This window comes from Pezoporus wallicus, unplaced genomic scaffold (assembly GCF_028554395.1).
Source record: "Pezoporus wallicus isolate ANWC-B61680 ecotype Strahan unplaced genomic scaffold, APGP_CSIRO_Pwel_v1 contig_6658, whole genome shotgun sequence".
In the NCBI taxonomy this organism is placed as follows: domain Eukaryota; kingdom Metazoa; phylum Chordata; class Aves; order Psittaciformes; family Psittacidae; genus Pezoporus; species Pezoporus wallicus.
The window spans coordinates 6,940,399-6,962,566 of NW_026642312.1; the positions used below are offsets into that span (position 1 = coordinate 6,940,399).

Here is a 22,168-nt window from a genome sequence, read left to right on the forward strand (position 1 = left end):
ATGTCTATCTTAGAAGCTTGTGTACAGTGGCTTGTTTACAGTTGTGTGGCTATCATCTACAATGACGGGCCCATCTTCCATTTCAAAGCAACTGTGTTTCTATTGGGGAAAGATTGAAACACATGCATTTTTTTTAAAATGCATTATTCACCATTTTAAGCAAAAGCCACAACATTTTAGGTCCTTTCTTCCTGCTGCTTAAACATTGAGATATTGTACATGCAAGGCGTTTTCTGCCTTCAAACAGATTTCAAAAATAAGGTTTAAAGTTTCAGTCTGAGGAACATTAAAATTTAGCAAGCTGTATGCTTTCTGGAAATAAACATAAGGTTTTGATAGTGAATAGGTTTTATGATAGTAATGGAAAATAGAAGTCCTGAAAATAGCAGTATATACAAGTAATAGCATTAGTTATTACATTGATGCTGTACTTACCCGATAATCTGTTACAAGGCCTGGAAATTAAAGGAAAAATGTTCACATTGCTTCATCACAACACACAAAGCCAGCATTCATTCTAATGTTTTTGAAACAGCTGTATCTTAGCTATCCTTTATGTTTACTACAAACTTCAGCATCATCAGGGTCAACAGGACCACACAATAACTAGTAGGATACTTGGCTGCATGCTGAATGAAGGTGCTTGTAATAAGGTTCATTCCTTAGCATGTTAGAATATACCGTTAGCAAATTAAACAGTTTACGAGAGAAGAAACACAGTTTTTCTTTCTGTTATACCACAGATAGTGGGGAGAGATGGACTGTGTTTGTTTTCTTCTTATAAGGAAAAGAAGTACCAAAAGAACCGGCTATTATTGATTGTGTTTTAAGCAGTTTGCAGAATCCCCAAACTCACTTCATCACTCATTTTCTGCTGTGAAATGTCACCACCTTTACTCTAGTGAACTGTTAACACTTCTTAAAATAATCCATTTCTAACCCTTTTCAACTCATTCTTATATTTGTTCCTAATGCTTCAGCACGTCTAAGAAGTGACTGGAAAATTTGACTTGGAATTGATCTCGTCCTGTTTGGAGAATAATAGTCTGCATTTTTTTTTGGCTTCTCATTTGATGTAGTGATTGACCAAGCCACAGAGCAGTCCAGGGAGGCAAGTAGAGGGCATTATTATTTATCTTTTATAGAAGCACACAGAGAGAAGTTGCATCTACCTTTTCTTTGAATAAGGTAATTAAACTGACTTCACAGTAAATTGTAACATAAAACTGAATTACTTATAGTAAGACAGTGACAGAAATTAAACTGACATAAAATTTAAAGCACTTCTTTAGGAAAATGTAGAAGCATCTGCTTAGCTTTTCTACTCTGCTTTATTATTCTGCAGTGGAGTATAAGCCGCATATGAAAGTATTTGCTTAAATTCCCTGGGAAAGTGCTGTCAAAGTGCTCGTGGAATAATGAACCACGAGGTTCTATATAGAACTGTAGCTTCTGAATTTGTCCAGTCTATGTCATTTGCACAATTCTCAGGCTTTATATTTTCTAGGAGTTAAAAAAAAAACTGCATTTCCTGTGTTACAAGCTCTCTTGTAAATGTTTTCTCATCTCCACAGCCAAAACATACCAAAAAACAGGGTGTTTCCTCCCTGCAGTGTAAAGACATTTGGTTCTTTAACCTGTTACTAGGTTATTTGCCAGATTAAAAAAAAATCACACAACAACCAACAATCATTAACCTATTCCTGGACTTCACAAAATGAACATGGTTGTCTCAGCTTGGTATTGAGGTAATTTAATAACATTCATATTCTTCTGCATTGTAGCAGCCATTTTTGTTTGATAGCTGCAAGACTGGTAGCAAAGAGAGTAAAGCAACTGGTGACAGATAAATAATCCTACACTCCTGAAAGGGGCTATGTCTAATGATCCACAACAACGCCTTTCACAAGCTGTGAAGCAGAATGCAATCAATGATTAGTCCTTGATTACAAGCCTTGGTCTTACATCTGTATTTAACCAGGAGGAGTAGTATTGTGGGAGCATACATGGCATTCACAATAGAGCATAAAGCTGCATTCTTCCAACACTGCCATTAGGATTTGACCTATATCCTGAGTTGCCAGGCAAGCTAGTACAATCTTCCTGGTGTGATGATGCAACTAACATAAAATTATAATTAATGACAAAATAAAGACTTTCCCCTCGGGGGCACACATAATTGCCATATGGTTATTAAGAGTAATTGCTCACAGATAGAGATATTTTTCCGCTCATTTAAATTCTTGAGTGAGAGATGAGCAAATTCAAAAATGCTCCTTCATTTGCCTTATAAACCATTATAGGGATTCTCAGATGTGAGACATAAAAAATAAGACCCTCCACTAGAAAAGTCACATTTTCTTATGCTGATAAATGCCATAGGGATCAATAGGGACTGTAACAGCCTAGCACCTTTGCAAATTTGACTAAGTTTATTGAAGGCATAGCTGTGGATCGGGTTTAATGGCTTAACTATGGGCATTTGCATTTGAAAAGTTTGTCCAGGTCTTTGGAAATATCAAGTGGGAATAGAGCATAGAAAGATTTAGTGTCACTAGACTGCTAGTAATCAGTTGATCTCTCTGAAATCATTATGACCAGATCACATTACAAGCTATCACAGCCTCTGCAGGCAAGACAAAGGCTGAGCAACTTTTTATCCAACTGAGCAGATAAAGTTTTCACATCAGCTGAAAGGTGGCCTCACTGGCAGCACCTGGTTTTAAGAGAGGTTTGATTTCCTTCTAGTGTTATTTAGCATCTGGAAGACCCACAGTTCTTGTGTCAGCACTGTCACTTGTCACAGGAACATATTTTCAATTTAGTTAAGGTTGGATTTTTTTCTCCTGAAGTGTTTTTCATGTATGGTAAGTAAAAGCTGGTGACTTCTGTGTATTTTCTGTGACTTGTATTTTTCATTTAAAAAAGAAAAAAAATAAAATCTTTTCTTAACAATTCGAGCCTTTGGAGAGTGAAGCTGAGCTCCAGAGTTATTGCATTTTCCTGTTTATTGCACTGCTCTGTATTTGCATTGCTTGCAAATGTAGAAAAGGAATAAAAGGCAAAATTTCTGCCAGTTCAGAATTAAGGCACAGGAATCCATTTTTCCTAGGGCTTTTTAATGAAAGGTGGAATTCTGGATGTTTTTTATTTAAATGTCAGTAAGTCCATAGACATAACAGAGAGAAGATAAAAGTACTCAGGATATGCTTCTGAACACAGATCAGCACCAGTAATTCCAGGAAAAAAATCCGAGAGAGTAAATGGTAGGAACATCTGCATGTGATTTACCCTCTTGAGAAAGTTGTGAGGGAACTCGCACCACAGGTTGACACTGCACTTCTGGACCTTCACAATTAATCAATTAATAACTGAATGTGTAAAAATGGGCTTCAGGATGGCAAATTCCAGTCTGCAGTTGCTAGGTATATGCAAGGAGCAGCACTAATTCATTAAGAAGCCTTGTACGGGGCCTAAGATCTGTAAGCTCTTTGTAAGCCTTGTGTGACAAGCTTTCACGAGCATTTTCTACAAGACAGGTAGCCTGCATTTACTGCCTCCTCTACAATCAATCTAAGAACACGAGAGCGATAGGATAATATCACTCAAAATAGAGCATAGATATTAAGCACAGTTCACCCCTTGCCTGCGGTTTCGGGGAATGTTTGCTCCTGACATGGGTTTTTGAAACTGAATCAGAGCTTGCACTCATAGCTAAGAAAAAAGTTGTAGACTACAGAAACTTTAAAACCAAATCAGATCTTGAAACCATTCTGAAGAAAGGTATGTTGGGGAAAGCAGGTTAAGGGACTCCACACACAGCATCCAATAATATGTTTATCTGACTGCCAAAAGATCATTAATAAATTTGTCAACACTCCTACAAAGAGTCAATAGTGAGTCTGGAGCTGAGGAAATCCTAATACAAAAGTATTAATATAATGCTTTATAAAGCGGTTTTCCCTCGATTGCTTTTTATACAAACTAAAATCTCACCAGACGTGTTTGCACTTTAACAAGCTTAACTGCCTAGGACACTCTGAAGATGGGAATAGGCTCCTAAACAACATAGGCAGTCTTAAGAATTTCAGTTTTTATCTTGAGTCCTTCTTTCCATTAAATATCAATCTGCAAACAAAATAATAATAGTCTCAATTATAAAGTTACCAGACTCCTGATGGTGATGCTGCAGGTACAGAGGTTCTAATTTAAAGGCACCTGTTAAATCCGATCTTTTCTTCACCCTGTATAAAAAAAAAGACATCAAATTGAGAAATCTAAGAATTAAAATTGAGGGGATTAAATTTCCACAAGAAGTGAAGGCAAACTGAATGTGTTTAAACTGGCGCATTTCCTGAGCACAGCCTGTGCCATTTTCAGTGCTTTTTCACAGCCATATCAGTACTGTACTTACAAGTAGTTAAGTGTAAGGCTCAGCAGGAACGGGCAGCATGACTGCACGATTGCATATTTAAAAACAGACAAGAAACAGACACAGAGGATCTTTTTATGGTGATAGACACTCACACCAGAATGTGAGACTAGCTGAAGCAATGCTACTGTTTGCAGTCAACAGAAGTTGCCTTGAAATTATTGCAGTACAAAGCTGTGTGGGAAGAGCTGTGGCTTCCTAGACACCTTGCACAGCCACGGTGAGGCTTTATGGGTGCTGGCCCTTGTCTCTTCATGCTGCAGTGGTAGAAACTAGTAAGGATGAGCCATCAGATCCAGACTCAGGCTTCCCTCTTGTACCACCCTGCCCTTAGCTGGATCCAGCGTACGATAACTGACAAACATACTACAGCACAATGTAAAACTGAGAAGCATACCTTAGAATTGCTGACTAGTGCATGGTGTGACTATACTGAGGTTCAAAGGTCAATGTGTTCCTTTTAGAGAGAATCAGCTATGTTTTGCCAGGAGGTAGTAACAAGATTTTCCTGGTTTATGCTTCACTCTTATGTATAAGACTGACTCACCTGCACAAACGTTGGAGTTTGCAGAGGCAGGAAAAGAAACCAGAAATCAAAAAGGGAAAGACTGTAACAACGTTATATTAGGCCCATAAATATATTACAAAGTAATAATTATGTCAACACACAGACACACTAAATGACAAAAGTCTGAAGTGTAAGCTGTTCTAGGAAGACACTAAATTTGCCTGAGATAGGAACATAAACTGACAGACAGTGTGATTGTATATATGAGAGTGTATGTATATATAAGAGGTAAAACACTTTTAACATAGTTCCACGGGGTTTTCGGGAAGACAGAATTAATGAGAAATTAAACTGGTAGGGAATAGACTCTGGCCCCAGACTGAATGATGGTGTAGTGTCTGATTTGAGTGGCTACTTAGTTAACAATATCATTGCGTAATGTGAAAAAGAAGGGAACAAACTAGCAAAGGAGTTTTATCTTCTTATTTCCATATACAGAATAAAAAAAAACAGCTAATTATGGGGTACTTATTAACTGGAGTCTGAATTAATCACTGCCACTGATGATGACTCAGCATCAAAATGGAAGCCATTTGCTCTAAGGAAAAAAAAAAAGAAACCCAACATAATGTCCTGGAATATTTGAAGTGCCTATGTCAGGAAAAAGAGTAAAGTAGAAAATGTAATGTCTTATCTGAATAATCTGTATACCTGTGGAAAAGTCAACTTTGCTGATATTAAAAAATATTAAAAGACATTAAAAAGATATTAAAAGGATATTAAAAGAGCCAAAGGTGAACCAAAGGCAATTGAGTGATCACTGTCTCACATTTATTCTTTTAAACAAGGTGACCTTCTTATAGATGATGTTTTAGAGTCTTCTTTCTAATGATAAGTTTTTCCTTCTTTTTGCAATTTTTTTTCTATTATAACTCAAGTTAATGTTCTCATTTATTTTGAGAAATAGTCCGCATTTACTGAATAGCTGTTTTGCTAATAAGTATCATTAGCCATTATACTGGTAGACACTAGGTTCTGGAGATCCAGACTGGGGCACAACAGAATCATCTTCCATGAAATGCTTTTGTTACTGCTATTATTACTGTTACTATCCTTTGCTTTGTTTCAAAGTATGCCCATGGGTTTCTATTTTGGCATCTTTTTATACCAAAGTGTTGTCTCTGCTGTCATCTGGGGAAATTGAAATTCAGTACAAAATCCAAAGCATTTTAAAAGGCATTTGAGAGAATCAAGGCTCAAACAAAAAGAAATTTTATTGAAAATAAGAAAAAGCTCTGTTTAGCACACTGTTCATTGCATTAACGTCCTTAAATGAAGTTTTTTCATGTATGTTTTAAACAGTCCCAAAATGGAGCAAGTATGAACCTGCAGACTTTTCAGGATTTCTCTTGGGAACATCATGCAGAGCTCATGCCTATTTCAAAATTTTACTTTTTTGAAGCTTATATTAAAAGAGTAAATTTTGTAAATAATTTACAAGAGTCAAAGCTACCCAGAATTCCTCATTCAATAGAGAAATGAAAATAAATGTCTACTGCTAGAAAGGCAGACTAATTTAACATGTGACTTTTGTCCCTTGTAATGTTTACTGTAACACTTACCACATAGCAGAGCAATCAAAATTCACTAGGAGCCATTTATGAGGATTGAAGTTAAATGAATCTGCAAACTGAGAACAGATAAATAAAAAAAAACAGAATTATGAAAGAGAAAAGGATCCATGTGCTAATGATATAACTGCCGAATTGTCTGAGTACACCTTAACCATGAATGAATTCCTGGATTCGGTCTTTATAGCTAACGTTCCCACTGATGTGTCACCTGACTTACTAACTGTTGTAGCTAAGCCTTCATTTATTTTGGGGATGGAATTCAGGTTAGATGTGCAGATAGGCTACTGGCATTATCAACATTTTGAGCATTTGCTAACAATTATACTTCACAGATACATATATTATGGAAAAGTATATAGATCAGTGTAAACTAAAAAGAAGTATCTGCATACTCAGGAACACCCACTGTGGTTCATATCTCAATTTTCAAGAACATTTCACTAAGCTTTCTATTTCCAAGAATATTAAACATACACACACAAAATTCATACATAAAGATAAATGATATATTTAGTTCAGAATCCTCTATCACATTCATTCATAAAATTACAACTGAACAGGAAATTACTTTTTTTTTTTTTTACTGCCAGGGTATTCTCTTTTAGTAGAAGTCATTTTTATCTAAGTCAAAAGAAAAACCAACACAGAATGAGCATTCACAATACATATTTGTACATCATGTAACAGGCGTGTTGATGTATGTTTAAGAATAGCGTCTCAGGAAACCCACCTAGGTAAGATGGCCATCCTGTAGAAAAAGCTTCGTTGGTGTTTTGCATTTTAACAAAGACAGAAACCATCTGCCTTAAAAAAGAGATGAGGGCCGAGCAGCACCAGTGTCTAACTACTCCATATAGCACTTTTCTCATTTGCTTCTCGTAACCTTCCTTGTCATTTGTAAGCAATTAATGATCGCTCTAATAAGATAAGATTGTCTGTCTCTCCGTCTATCCATACATCTATCTAGCTATCTCCCTGTACTGTGTAAGGTACGAAACCTGTTCCTAGTTGTTAAATATTTACTCTTACAACAAATGCTGTCCCAGACAAGGGATGCGGTTTCATTTTCTTCAGGAACCAATAACAATAATTTAAAAAATATTCCCCCACAGGAAATTACAACAAGCTTCATTTGCTGATAAAAGAAGAGGCAGAAAGAAATGCTTTATTTGTGAGGGGATTTTCCCTCCTCTTCTTCATTAGTCACTACCTATCAGTGCTGTGTTTAAACTTCTGGCTTTACCAAACAGCAATATTTTCTCCACTGACGTGGAAGAGAAGGACTTATCTGACTGTCTGAGGGAAGCAGCAGGAAATTGAAGTATTCTTATCTAAGCAACTGAATGCCAAGTAGCTCAGAAGGTGGGGGGGGGAAGGAACAGGAGTGCTGTTGGAGAAATATTTCATTTAGCTGTCTTGGTTATTAAACCCTGTCTGTTTGAGATACAGCTACTGGCTGTGACTTTCAGGATATAAGCTAAAAATCAGACGTATTCTTTCTTTTTTCTTTCTTTTTTCCTTTTTGTGCAATGTTATAAATGTGCCTTTTTGGATATTTGGGAAAAAGTTCCTCTTTTCTACTTTGTAAAACATGTTTCACTACTTTTGATTCACTAATACTTGCTATTCTGAATGACATACTGTGGTAACTATCATACTCCAGAACAAAGCAGCAGAAATTACATAAACACAAGCAACGTAATTGAACATACAAGGATTTGTAGTGCAAACTGAAGTGCAGTGCACTCAAAGATTCTAGAAGAGCCATTAATGTAGAATGCATAAGAAACACACAGATTCTATGGAAGAGCAAGATTTTAGCAGGCTGCTAGAGAAGAAACACTTTATTCACCTCCACTCCGTTTAAAAGATGCCTGAATTCAGGGCAGATGAATGCACTCCCAGCATAGGCTGCATCAATATGCATCCAGATATTTTCCTTATTACCTAAAAATAAAAAAAGGCAATTGAATGGTAAATAAAGAGCAGATTAAAAACCCCCATTCATTTGCATGAGCCAAGTGCCTGAGAGATTTTTCTTTGTTGCTATTATTTTCCCAACTTAAAATCGAATTAAGAGGTTTCTACCATCTGGGTTTCTGTTAATACATAAAGATGTATACATAACATATTATTCTTCCTCCACACTTCTTCGGTAATAGAGTCCTTTCATGTCTAGGTTTATCTTATTAATATTAAGCAAAATAAAATATTAAACAATTTTAAGAACCATTATAAAATGCACTTTAAAAATATGTATCTAGAGGTGTAGCTATTCTTTCTATAGCATTAAAACTATCTATGCTGGCAAGAGGAGCTAGGGGTTTAGCTGTGCTCCCCACTTCTAACTCATGAATCACAAACACATTTTTAAACAGTATTTTTTGTGTATTGATATGTGTGCATGTTTATGCTTTTGAACTACGTGCAGCAAGCTATTTATTTCAAGGACTGAGACAAGCAAGAGCAAGGACTGAAAGGTTAAGGAAGTACCAGTTTTGATTAGTCACTGAATGGTTTCTGCAGAAATATTTAAGCATTTAAGCCTCTTATGTATCCTGTGTAATTTAATATTCACGCTCTGTTACAGATCACCTCTATTAATGCAAATAGTAAGAATTCTGGTCTGTAAGTTGGTGACTGAAGCCCACATAACATCTTTAAACTGGTCATCAAATAATTCTGATGGGTATTTCCACATACAGAGGTATATCAATTCAAATGCAGTTGGGCACCAAGTTCATGCTGGAATGTGCATTCTTGTGAACTACATTATATTTTTGCATGAATATCTGGAAAAAGCTAATAAAGTGCTATTCATAACATCCATGACTTAGGTTTATTCGAAAACATGTTCAAAGTTCAACTGATTATGTATTTTTAAACATACTTGGTTTGAGACACTGCCTTTATTTCATAGACTACTGCTCATGTATATTAAGAAGAAAAATTCACCTGCACACAGAAAAACTAGCATGAGCAGTGATTATGATTTGAGCAGCGATTATGATTTGAGTAGTGTGCAATCTTTCTGCTGGTCTCTGCTGCTCAAGGAGGAAATCATTGAAAGCAATGGGTGAAACACACACGATTAGCTGCTATACCTAGAAGTACAGGTGTCACTATTCTATTAGGCCAGGTCTATAGAAATCACCTGAACAGTAAAATTTCTAGCTGCTAAGCAGAATGCTAGAAACATTTGTAGAAAGGAGGGTTGGGAGAAACTGAGTCTGTGGGCCTTGAGCTGGAGGGCAGGAGACCTCACAGAGCAAGTCACCTCCACAAAAGACCCAACTGTTTTAGGCCCTACCTGAATAAATTAACAGAACATCAAACCTAGCTGTGTTTCTATGAGGGTGCTTCCAATTGCTTATAAATTTCCTGATCTAAATGCACCCTTGAGAATAGATACCATGCACTTCTGTGCATTTTCATGGGGCAGCAGGTGTGTGCTTTTGGCACAGCAAACTATAGCACAGAAATACTTATTTTGAGTCCATGACTCGATCACTATAAACAGGCTGGCACATGTTCTATTTTCTTGAGAAAGAAACTGGCGAAGGGAGAGGGAGGATTAAGGAGAATATACGTGGATTTTTGGTGCACACTTCCCTGCTTTTATAGTCATTAGAACCAAACAGAAGCAAAACACGGTGCACAGGATAATTAGAATTCAGTTTTTCCACATTCTTGACCATTGCTCTAATGCACTTGCAGGTAAAAGGACTTGAAGAAAAATGTTACAAACTGAAGCACTTACACTAATTTTTAACTGAGTGTTCCAAAATACTCCCCACCCAGAAACCCTTGGGGCAATGTCCTCTGTACACTATAACAGTTTGAGAACGCAAGCTTGCTGCTTGACCTAATATTAGAAAGAAAACTGTAACTGAAGGTCTCATCTACAAGTAGCCTTATTGAATTTGGACACTGATGCTGCACAATACCCTGGAAATGACTCAGCATGGCTTTAACTGGTATCTGCAATTTTAAAAAGTAGCAGCAAAGACTTACAGATAGGACCCAGTTCTAACAGTTTGTCAAAGGAGCAGCAAGGTGTGGTTCCAAGTGTTGCACAGAACTGCAGAGCCAAACACACAAAGGCAAAAAAATATGTTACAGCAAAGAGCAGTATCAAATGAAAAAAAAAAACTGTCTGCAAAGGCAACAATAAATAGAGAGAATAGGTGATATAGGGCAAAAGAAATGGATTTTAGCAGCCAGTAACCATCCTTCAGGGGAACTTTTGAGAATCAATTATTTCAAAGCTCCCATAGGCATCTCTTGAAACAGATGCATAAAATCAAATGTTAATCTAAAATTGACTGACAAATAATGCAACACAGTCACAGTATTACATTAATGATATATTTTATAGATTTACCATGTGTTCCACATGCTTACCATGTGGCCCAATACTAACCTCATGTACACAATTATCACCATAATGATTTGCAGTTTGTGGTCTATAAGCAAGCTCTGAACTTGAACAACTTAAAGGTGCTGGAAGTGCTGTTGACAGAACCCATTATAAAAGGTTACTGCCTGAATTAAAGAGCCACAGTTCTGTAACAGACTTGTAAGTGCTTCATGCTCAAAGCATCTGCAGCCTGGGACCTATTCACTAGTAGCATATTAGGTTTGCAAGATATATTGCCAGAGAAACATTTTCTCCCAAATTCATCCCAAAATACCAGAAAGACCCTTCCTTCATTCGGTTAATGCCTCCTTTAATGTATCCTGATGCATTATCAGTGGGCAAAAGGGAGAAGCAACATAAATACTGTATTTTCACAGTAAAAAAAGAATATAACTAGGTGAAAATGAGCTACGGTAACTTACTGGGAATATGCAGGTAGAATTATAACCCCCCAAAACCAACTACCAAGTGCATCTAAACTGACATTATTTTATTTTTCATTGCTACACTTCTGTTTTAAACACTTTGTCTCCTTTTTGCAAGTGCTAGTAAAGACTGGGTTTGATTTTTGCCTTGTTCTGGATTTTTATACAATAGAAGACACTTCATAGGTTAAATAGGCAAATAAAATATGCTGGGTTTTAGTTAAGAGTATTAGAATCATAGAATCATAGAATAGTTAGGGTTGGAAAGGACCTTAAGATCATCTAGTTCCAACCCCCCTGCCATGGGCAGACACAGCTTATGCTAAATCATATCACCCAAGGCTCTGTGCAACCTGGTCTTGAGCACTGCCAGGGATGGAGCATTCACAACCTCCCTGGGCAACCCGTTCCAGTGCCTCACCACCCTCACAGGAAACAATTTTCTAATTATATACAATCTAAACTTTCCCTGTTTAAGTTTTAACCCATTTCCCCTTGTCCTATCACTACAGTCTCTAATGAAGAGTCCCTCCCCGGCATCCCTATAGGCCCCCTTCAGATACTGGCAGGCTGCTATGAGGTCTCCACGCAGCCTTCTCTTCTCCAGGCTGAACAGCCCCAACTTTCTCAGCCTGTCTTCATACAGGAGGTCTCCAGTCCCCTGATAATCCTCATGGCCCTCCTCTGGACTTGTTCCAACAGTTCCCTGTCTTTTTTATGTTGAGGACACCAGAACTGCACACAATACTCCAGGTGAGGTCTCACAAGAGCAGAGTAGAGGGGGCAGGATCACCTCCTTCAACCTGCTGGTCACGCTCCTTTTGATGCAGCCCAGGATACGGTTGGCTTTCTGGGCTGCAAGCACACACTGAAGCCGGCTCATGTTCATTTTCTCATCAACCAACACCCCCACGTCCTTCTCCGCAGGGCTGCTCTGAATCTCTTCTCTGCCCAACCTGTAGCTGTGCCTGGGATTGCTCCCACCCAGGTGTAGGACCTTGCACTTGGCATGGTTAAACTTCATGAGGTTGGCATCAACCCACCTCACAAGCGTGTCAAGGTCCCTCTGGATGGCATTCCTTCCCTCCAGCGTATCAACTGAACCAAACAGCTTGGTGTCATCGGCAAACTTGCTGAGGGTGCACTCAATCCCACTGTCCATGTCAGCGACAAAGATGTTGAACAAGACCAGTCCCAACACCGATCCCTGAGGGACACCACTCGTTACTGGTCTCCAGCCGGACATTGAGCCATTGACCACAGCTCTTTGTGTGCGGCCATCCAGCCAGTTCTTTATCCACCGAGTGGTCCATCCATCAAATTGATGTCTCTCCAATTTAGGGACAAGGATGTCGTGTGGGACAGTGTTGAACGCTTTCCACAAGTCCAGGTAGATGACATCAACTGCTCTACCCCTGTCCATCAGTTCTGTAGCCCCATCATAAGTTCAAAGAAATTGGATCATTTATCCAAGGTCACACACAACTATAATACAGCCAGGACATGACTATAAATACGTGAAATCCTGATTTTGGGGGGGTTATTTTTGTACTTCTGGTTACTTTTTCTGCCAAGTACACTGTCAGTGCACTATCTTTTGCTTTCACTGTTTTTCCCTTCAGATCTGCAAGTAGCCACATTTTTTCTGTTGTGTGTCCACATCCCTTAGTGAACTCATGACAAGACCTATAAGAAGACAAAGGAACGCCTAGATGATACCTGTCCATCCACGAGACCTTTCAAGAACAAAACCATACCTTCATAGCAAAACATAGGTACGATTATGCATTAAAACTCCATGCAGTGCAGTTTTGGGTCACAGCTCCATACTGAGTACTTATGCAGAGCCTTTGGGTTCACTGCCCTCCCTTGCAGAAGGAGTGACGCCATGAGGGAAAGTTTCCAGTGATTCCTTCTCTGCACTGGACTTCTCTGGCCCATCCAACATGCCAAGTAATCTTCTGTTTCTAAGCATCTGTTTAGTTTGTCCAGGACAGTAGGTTTTCCTGCTATGCTATCTGTCATTGCTTCGCAGTTGTGGAGCTCCTGCAGAATGGGGACTTGTTGCTGATGACCAGCTGAGAGCTGCAGCTGGGGACAGGGCGGGCTTTTGGCCTGTCAGTTACAATCATCGTGATGTGAGTAAGCACTTCCTTAGTAAATGATTTTGCTCATGTTTGTGTTACCTGATGTGGCCTTATCTGCTTCAGCTTTTACTCTAGCACAAGCTTTCTACTTCTGAGAAAAATAATTCCATGTTATTATGGCATTAGCAAATTGTTTGCCTAAATCCTATCATCTGTTTTAGCCTAATACCATGTTTCACTTGCCAAGTGTATGCTTTTTTACTGTTCTGGCTTGGACATTCACATGCTGTCTCTCCTGCATTTCAGTGATACTTCTTTAATTCTAGGGGTTCCCATACTCAAACAACAACAGCTTTTTAAAGGAGGGTGTTTTTTCCCTCTTTTTAAAAGGCGGTACACATTTGCACTAAGTATTTCTGCTCTAATTAGACAGAATGCTTGATAGCTACCGATATTTTACCCTTTATTTGTTCCCTTGAACACTCATCCTCATTCATAAATTGTCACCTGCTTTCAAGATAGAGATTTTATTGCCTTTTCACTTCTACCAGCTGTTGGATATTGGAGACTGTTACAAATCATCTACGGTCACATCTTGAAGCAGGTCCTGTGCACATCTCAGAACCAAGAACTGGTTGTCCTTCTGGGGGTTCCCTAACTAGTCCTCTCCGTGACTTCTCATGAGGTTTTAACATGCTTGTTTATTTTTGCTTTTCACATTTCCCATCAGGCTTTTTTTTCTTCTTTTCATTCTATGAAATAATGCAGCAACAGCACATTAGAAAGGCCTGGCAGCTTGACAAAAATAATCTGATTATGAGACAGAGAGTTGGATGAATGCGTTAGGATTTTCATTCACTAGTGCCAGGTTTTTAGAGAACTCACGCAACATGAGAGATGGCTTTTTCACTACTCATCAAACTGGATTTTTCAAAATTTCTAGGAAATCCCACACTAACATGAGCATTCAGTAAGATGCACAGGTGGAGATGTATTCGAAAAGCCACATATTTAAAACTACACATCCCAAGAATATTGAACTAATCAATAATCTGTTGCTAGAGGTAAACCCCCTCTTTTAAGTACACTTTCGAACATTTTTCTATCTATATCGTACCGCATACCTGAGAGACATTTGAAATTGTGGTAGGGGGCTGAATTTTTCTGTTTAGTGGAAAGTACTCAGATAGTACTCTATTCATATGAATTTATGTACACTCTTAGAGGAAGTCGTATCCTGTTAGCAGAGACCTGATTCAATGTAGTCATAGAAAACGCTGAAAACATTTTATCCCTGACAGCACACATGTTCCCCCAACTTCACAATTATGGCAATATTAATAGCTATCATCATGTTTCATTGCACCAATTAAAAATATCAGCTATGGGGAATATATTATTCTAATTTTATAATAATAAATAATAGTATTGCTTTATATATAATTATAATAAAAAATAATTATTAATAATAATTATAATTTCCTATAAAATAAGAAAGGGAAACATCAGTATGTTTTTCTAAATCAAGCTACCAAGAACCTGAGTTTGAAACAAATACAGTTCTGCAAATGAGCTGAGCATTTTGCTGCTAGCACATTTTCCTCTCAGAAAAATCTAATCTTTACGCTGGGCCTTCCCATATTTCTGAGACACATGAGAAGAACAGAATAATTACAGTGCCTTGAGGTGCGTTTATGACTTCTCTGGAAGTTTAATCATCCTTTGAGGAAGGTTGCTTTTAAAAGATTGCAAGATATTTTTTTTTTTTTAAAAGAAGTAAGTTTGGTTTCTTTTCTTACAAAGGCGGCGTGCATGTGTGGAGTCAAAATATATTTATCACATTATTGTCTACCTAAGATGTTCCCACAACCAGGAGAAGCTTGAGTTTCATCTTTGAACTGCAGATCTACAAATTGGGTCACAAGAAATGGAAAGAAAATTCTGGGGTTTCTATATACATAAAGAATAGGGATTAACCCTAATAAAGAGTAGACTACAGACTTAGTTCTGCTTTTATACATATATTTTATGATAATATGTTGTAGTCTTTCTGACAGGATGAGAGTGAAATTTTCTTGGCTAGTCCAGCAATTAAAATAATGACAGAGATTTCACAACAGAAAAGTTACACATTATTGTTATTAGTGTTGTACTGCAGTTAAAGTATTCTCCTTCTAATCAGAATAAGGAGTATGTTGCTTCAGTAAGAGATTTTATGAGTTCAAACATATGCTTGGTTATTTAAATAATGGCTTATTCTGTAAAGCGTACCTCAGTTTCTAACATAATTTTGTTGTCCTCTCTGCAGGAGTCTAAGCCTCAAAGCTACTTGATTTAACTCTCAGAAACCACTTCAAGTGACAGCATCTGCTCTTGTCAGGACTCTCATTACCCTGTCTCACTTCTACACAAAAAATCTAACTCAATTTGTATCCTGTATAGCACTGGCAAAATCACATTTGTGCAAAGGGCTGGAGACAGGATGCATCACAGAAATGGGACTGATGGCTCAGTATAGCCTGCAGGCCTTATCCTTTTCAGGCTGTGCACTTCAAATTTGACTCAAGCCTGGTTGCTAATACAAAGAAGCAGAAGTGCTTGCATCAGTCATCTCATATACTACTTTTCTGAAATGAAGAGCTATGTCAGGAAACACGCATGAATCTTTATGATGCCTGAGAGCAATGACTCTCAATCTTTTCAACTGGAAGACCCCTTACACCTTTTGAAAAATATGTCGACACATTTTTCACAGGCTCACCACAAGGCTTTTCATTTGCAGTTAACTATAATGAGGCAGAACCTTCAATGTTCTCTTACTGTATTTATTTTCCCTTACTCAGTTGTTTGCCATCTTGCACTCAAGAGAATGTCTGTGGCTTGAAGAAAAGTGCAGCAGTTTACTAAACCATTCAGTATTTTACAAACCAGTGATCATTCACAAACTGTGGATTAAGAAACATCACCCTGGACATCTATACATATCTCAAGAATCCTTCTTCCAAACAGGAATCTGTGATCAGGATCTTAGTGTTAACTTCTACTGAAAAGATGGCTCCTCTGTCACTCAAATTTTGATTTATTGTTTCTCAAGTGAGTCCAGATACAAACAGCCTGCTTCATAATATCCTGCAGATCATCATTCAGAAGAGTCATTTCAGCTAGGATCAGATTGATTTCATGCGGGCCTTTGTTCAGCAGCAAGGCAATTATGTTATAGAAGCTTTATACTGGATGAGGTTGTTGAAGTACATTGTACTATATATATGCCAGCTGCAATATATCAGTGTTGAATTGTGAAAGATAGAGTAAAGCTCACAGGCCACTTAGACACATTCAAGTGAACTAGGCTTGAATGCAGTGGACTCTACACATGAACTTAGCAGTGCTTTACTTGGTGGTCTCCATACTTGAGCTCATCCAAAGTACAGGCCTGTCTCAAGCTGGAAGCATATAGGGTCCAACCAAGAAAGGCATTTATGTGTGTGCTTAACCACCACCTAATGTTTGTAATTATTGACATGGTCATGACCTCAGCATATACTTTAAAGCTCCCCGTTATCTGGTGGCCAGATGAAGGGCTGCATATCAGCCACCCTTGGAAATTGCTCCTCGGTAAATTGCAGCAACTTTAGTGCCTTAACATTGGACACAAGTGCTTTGTTTGCACAGTCTGCTTGCTTTGCTGTACAAAACTGTATCTGTTTCAATTTCTGCAAAAGTATCTTGAAAGAGACAAATTATCACACATCTGAATTTTAAAAAAAAAAGAAACAAAAGCAGAGGTCTGGGTACACTGACTGGCAAGAGCCTTCAATGAACAAAATTATATACACATTACTAGTGCTAAAAGATATTGATGGTGAATAGGAATCCAAAGACTCATTTTAAAGACAATGCCTGTCCCCAAACAAGACTGACTGCCAAATCCTGTGTACATAAAAAGCAAACCTATAAATACCAGATGGCTGTAATGAGAGAACCTGTTTCACATCAAGCAAATTCTCCACTTATTCTCCACTCACCTCTACAAGCAAAGGACTTCTATCAAGTTCAGGATAATAATTCCTCATTTGTTCCTTAAATACAAGAGGAGAATCATGCCTACAAGGCACTGTAATTTGCTTGCATGTTCTTTTTAATCCTCTACAAAACTTTTTTTCTTTTCTTATAAGGGAGACTGCATCAGCTTGCATGCAGCTAAGATGTCTTCATTAGGAATGATCTCTCTGCTGCTGCAAGTCTCCTTAGGCAGAATTTCTTCTGTTAAACCTTTTGCTTTGATGTTGAATCACAGCCGTTAGTGAAGGATCAGTGAATACAGGGAGACAAGGAATAACATGGCATGAGGTGTTTCCTTGGCAATGTGCATATCTTTGGCACCAGAACAAAATAAAATTGCACCAAAATACTCAAGAACAAAAGAAATGGAAAGGCTTTTGAAATCTGCAAGCCAGAAAACAGAGCACTAATAGAGTGCATGGACTGTTGCTCAGCATGACAGAGAATTAACACACCTTTTGAGTTAAGAGGCCATCCATAAGGATAATGAGATCTAGTTTAATCTAAGCTGACATGTTTTATGTATACAAATAAATGGAAGACCTGGTACAGGCCATATGAACTCAGACCAGCCTCTACTGTTTTTGAAAGCCTGTTTTGCACAGCTAGGCAAACAGAGGAAGAACAACAACACTTAAATCACCCTTTGTAAAGATGTCACTGAATACATAAAAGAGAATTTTTATTTCCTTTTGCTACACATAAAAAAATAAGAAATAAATATTTATGAGGGGCAAGTTGCTTTTTTTTTTTTTCCTAATGGACAAAAGATGAGGAAAAAACACATTAACTTTGCAGTTAGTGTATGGAGATATGATATAGTACATAATATAAGATATTATGAGCTGGTACCATATAACAAAGAAATAAACCATACCTTATGGCACATCTCCATTTCAATAGGTGCAGCCCACAGAAGAAATTTCACTTTGGAATACCTAAAAATGCTTTGTTTCTCAGTCAGAGTCTTATTATATTGGAAAAAAATTGATGGGAAGTGCTTGGTCATCCTAAGGACTCACTAGTTATAGTCAGACTAGAAATTAGCAGCATTCTGCACATATCAAAACCACTTTTCAGTTTATTCATTCTTATACTACATAAAAACAGACACTGAAGGTTAATAACAAGAAGAGTAAAAAGATTAAATTTTCAAAAGAGCTTGGTGAAATTTAAGCTTCTTTGTCCCACTTGGCACTTAACCACAAGTATAAACAAACTTAATCTGCTAATTCTTCTGAAAACAGTTCATGGAAATTTAAGTCTCTTTAGCCCTTTTCAAAATGTTACCACATGAAAGTAAAGAAACAACTATCAAGTCACACATGACTTTTCTGAAAAAATGTTGACATATTTTTGGCTGTCTTAAAAAATCCCCTTTCTAAAGTTCTGGGTTTCTAAAATAGAGGTAGTTTTTTCTCCAATTTTCCTTCAGTGGAGGCCAGTAAAAACATATTCTTGGTAGCGTATTATACTCCTTAGACAGCCATTTGCTTAGAAATGAGTAAATAATTTTGTTGATGATGTACAGAGATTACTTAGTCCATGGAGGGGGGGAAAGCAAACAACAAAACAAACAAAACAAAACCAAACAAAAAACAAACAAGCAAAACCACAAAAAAAACCCACAAACAAACAAACAAAAACCCTAAGAACAATCCAAAACCGAAAGGCAAAATCTTGTTTTAACTTGAAATAATAGGATGGTGTTCTGAACTGACAGGAAGAGTAGATCTGATAAGTAAGCAAATGTTCTTTTTGATCAGGTACTTATAGTAGAACCAAACTTTAGAATTTTATCCAGTCTAACACTGTTTTATGTCAAAAAAGGGGGGATTATGAGCTTTTGCTGCTGAGATATAAACACATTGCTTTTGCTAGACTGCTGTGGAAGCAGAAATCTGTGGAAAGAATGGACAAATAACAAGAAAGGATGACACCTAGAGCTTCCACAGTTAGAGGCAGTTACATATTCACAAATACCTGCCTGACAATGTCTGATCTTGATGATACTTGAGTATATTATGGAGGTTCATTTCTTTGCTACAGTAGTGAGGAGGGGAAACTACCGTTTCTTAAAAATATTTAAGCGTGAGACACCATCATTTAATTTTGTGCTTTTAAACTTGTTTTATGGGTAAATTAGAACCTGAAAAATAAATGTATAAGTTTTTAAAACTGGCAGTTCAGAATTCAAGTGTTAGGAGATTAAAACACTGCAACTAAAAAATTCACCTCCATTTATTCGGCTGTCTAATATAACCTCAAGTCCTTTTAAAACATCGTTTTTGCTGAGAAAGGCAGCCAGTTGCTCAAATTCGTTTATCTTCCTGCACAGAAAGGTGTATTTAGAACACTCATGGAACCTATTCTAGTATTCTAGCTAGGCTGCCTATTGACCCCTCTGTTAGGGATGAGATCATCTATTCACGTCAAAAATAGCTTATCAGAAGCAATAAATCCACTGATTAATTAAATCCAGTACTCACAAAGAATGGGATAAGACCAGAAGCTTTGTCTTCATCCAAAACTTTGTTTAGGGCTGAACCACAAACACTAAATGCATCATCTGAAGAAATATTTTTAATCTTCACACCCCCAATTAGTGCAGCCCTTTCCACAGATGAATGAGCCTACAAGGAAATGGACAAATTTTAAGACAGATACTTTTTATTGGAATGTAAGAACTTAATATGAATTTAAAAATAAAATAACAATTTCCTTTAAGTAAAGGAATACTTGAGATCCTGGGACCGTTGCTGGTATATAACAAACAGACACATACCTCTCCTTCTTTCATACAGATAGACAGACATATGGACACACATACATATATATGCATACATACACACACACACACACAAAATACACTAATGGAAACCCTGAAGTATTCTTGAGACTATTGCCATGGCATCATTGAGACAAGAGTTCAATCAACCTTAGAGAGAGCTTTAATTAACATGTTCACAGTTAGGTAGGAGTGATAAAGAGCTTCGGGATTTGGCTCTAAATCAACCAAAAGACATGCAGATAATCAGCTTGCCTGACAATGATTCAGTTGCTTGCTACCATATTTTTATGGCATACAGCTTTGCAGAACTCTAAAAAGTTAATGTCATGGTATGGTATAGAATGAGGTATTTTCTTACATGATAATCCTTTCTTTTTAGATTACACACTGACTAAATTGTGGCTCAATCATTCATTCATTTTGTAAGCCAATTAAGGATCATTCCCAATACATTATTTTATTTATAATCCACTTGATCTGAATTCTCCAGAAACAGTATTTTTAGAACATAAAGCACATATTAGTAAATAAAATCAAAGTTATCACTAAAAAATTCTTATAAATTTGTGAAGTACAATAATAACTTTAGCCAGAAAATACTCCTTTAGAACATGACTAACCCCCCAAAAAGCTATTTTACCTTTCATCTTCTACAATTTCACTAATTGCCACTAATTTGAATAATTTCTCACCTTTTCATATTGTGACTGTTCTCATTCCTAATCTCCGTCCTACTCTTATTAGTTCTTGCTACTGCCTACAAGAGTAGTTACTAATTCTATTCTAATTTAGCATATAAACACAGAAAAGATTAAGCTAAAGCACAGGTTGAACAAGACCAGATGAAGATACAAGCTTCTGCCTTTCAACTTCACGTTCCCATAGAATGACAAGGCAGATTTACTGTCAGCTTGCATCTCAGCACTGTCTCTTGTTAAAGTACTTTGGTAAACTAATCAGGCAACAACTTGAGAAAATTTGGAAGTCTAGACTTGAAATATAACTTTTAAAGTGGAAAACAATGTGTGTACCATGACAACACCATACTTCATTCAAGTGTACAATGGAAAGAGGTATTTTATAACTGAATTGCAGCTAAGCAAACTATAACAATACACTGAGGCTGTTAGCCAGTCAGAACCTCTGAGCTGCATCTTCGAATCTCCAAAATGGTAATAAGGCTCTCTGATAACCACAGCCATTCACAATCTTAAGGTTAAAACTGCCAAGATGCTTTTGCATTATAACACATCTTCAGTAACCTGCTGCTCCATGGAATTCCTAGTCCTCAGCAAAACACTAAGTAATCTCCCACCACCTTTAAGGAGGGTAAGGAACCAAGCAGAAAGCAGTGAAATGAGTGGGGGCAGCTGCTTAAAGTAGCCAAAGAAACATGGTAAAAAAAAAGGTTGATGAAGAAACAACCTGAGAAAAGTTGAGAACATCAAAAAGTACCCTGACTTCTGTCCTAGTCCCAGTCAGGTGTCTATTGTCAGGGGTAGCTCTTAGATGCTCCTTTCAGCTCCTAGGTCTCAGTGTCTCTTGCAAACAAAATGTCAGCCAGAATAGCCCAGGCACTAAAAGAAAATCTGTTGTCTCCAACCCCCCAGGTAGTTACTGGGGAAAGATTTGTTACCACTTGTGCTCTGTACTCATTAGCACAAAGCAAAATTATTTCAATGTGATAAAGATTTTCTAGAAATGCCTAGGAAGATGTATAAAATCTGAGTTTAGCTTTCTGCTCTGGGCCTCCTTACTAGCCACCTTTTTACCTCCCTCCTAATGCTTTCTTGCAATATTGTGCTCTGT

General features: G+C 37.5%; 1 protein-coding gene across 2 annotated transcripts in view; it reads right to left on the bottom strand.

Moving 5' to 3' along the window:
• The window catches only part of DDC (dopa decarboxylase), a 49,211-nt gene that overhangs the window by 15,140 nt on the left and 11,903 nt on the right, over positions 1 to 22,168 (bottom strand). For both annotated transcript variants that reach the window (XR_008974838.1, XM_057428875.1), the window contains exons 5-10: positions 20,058 to 20,201; positions 10,589 to 10,655; positions 8,427 to 8,521; positions 6,563 to 6,630; positions 4,168 to 4,244; positions 436 to 455 (exon numbers count right to left, since the gene is read on the bottom strand). Coding sequence is in view for 1 of the 2 variants with exons in the window: in XM_057428875.1 (XP_057284858.1) it covers positions 436 to 455; positions 4,168 to 4,244; positions 6,563 to 6,630; positions 8,427 to 8,521; positions 10,589 to 10,655; positions 20,058 to 20,201 (471 nt within the window). In the remaining variant the exon portion in view is untranslated. The remainder of the gene's footprint in view (positions 1 to 435; positions 456 to 4,167; positions 4,245 to 6,562; positions 6,631 to 8,426; positions 8,522 to 10,588; positions 10,656 to 20,057; positions 20,202 to 22,168) is intronic.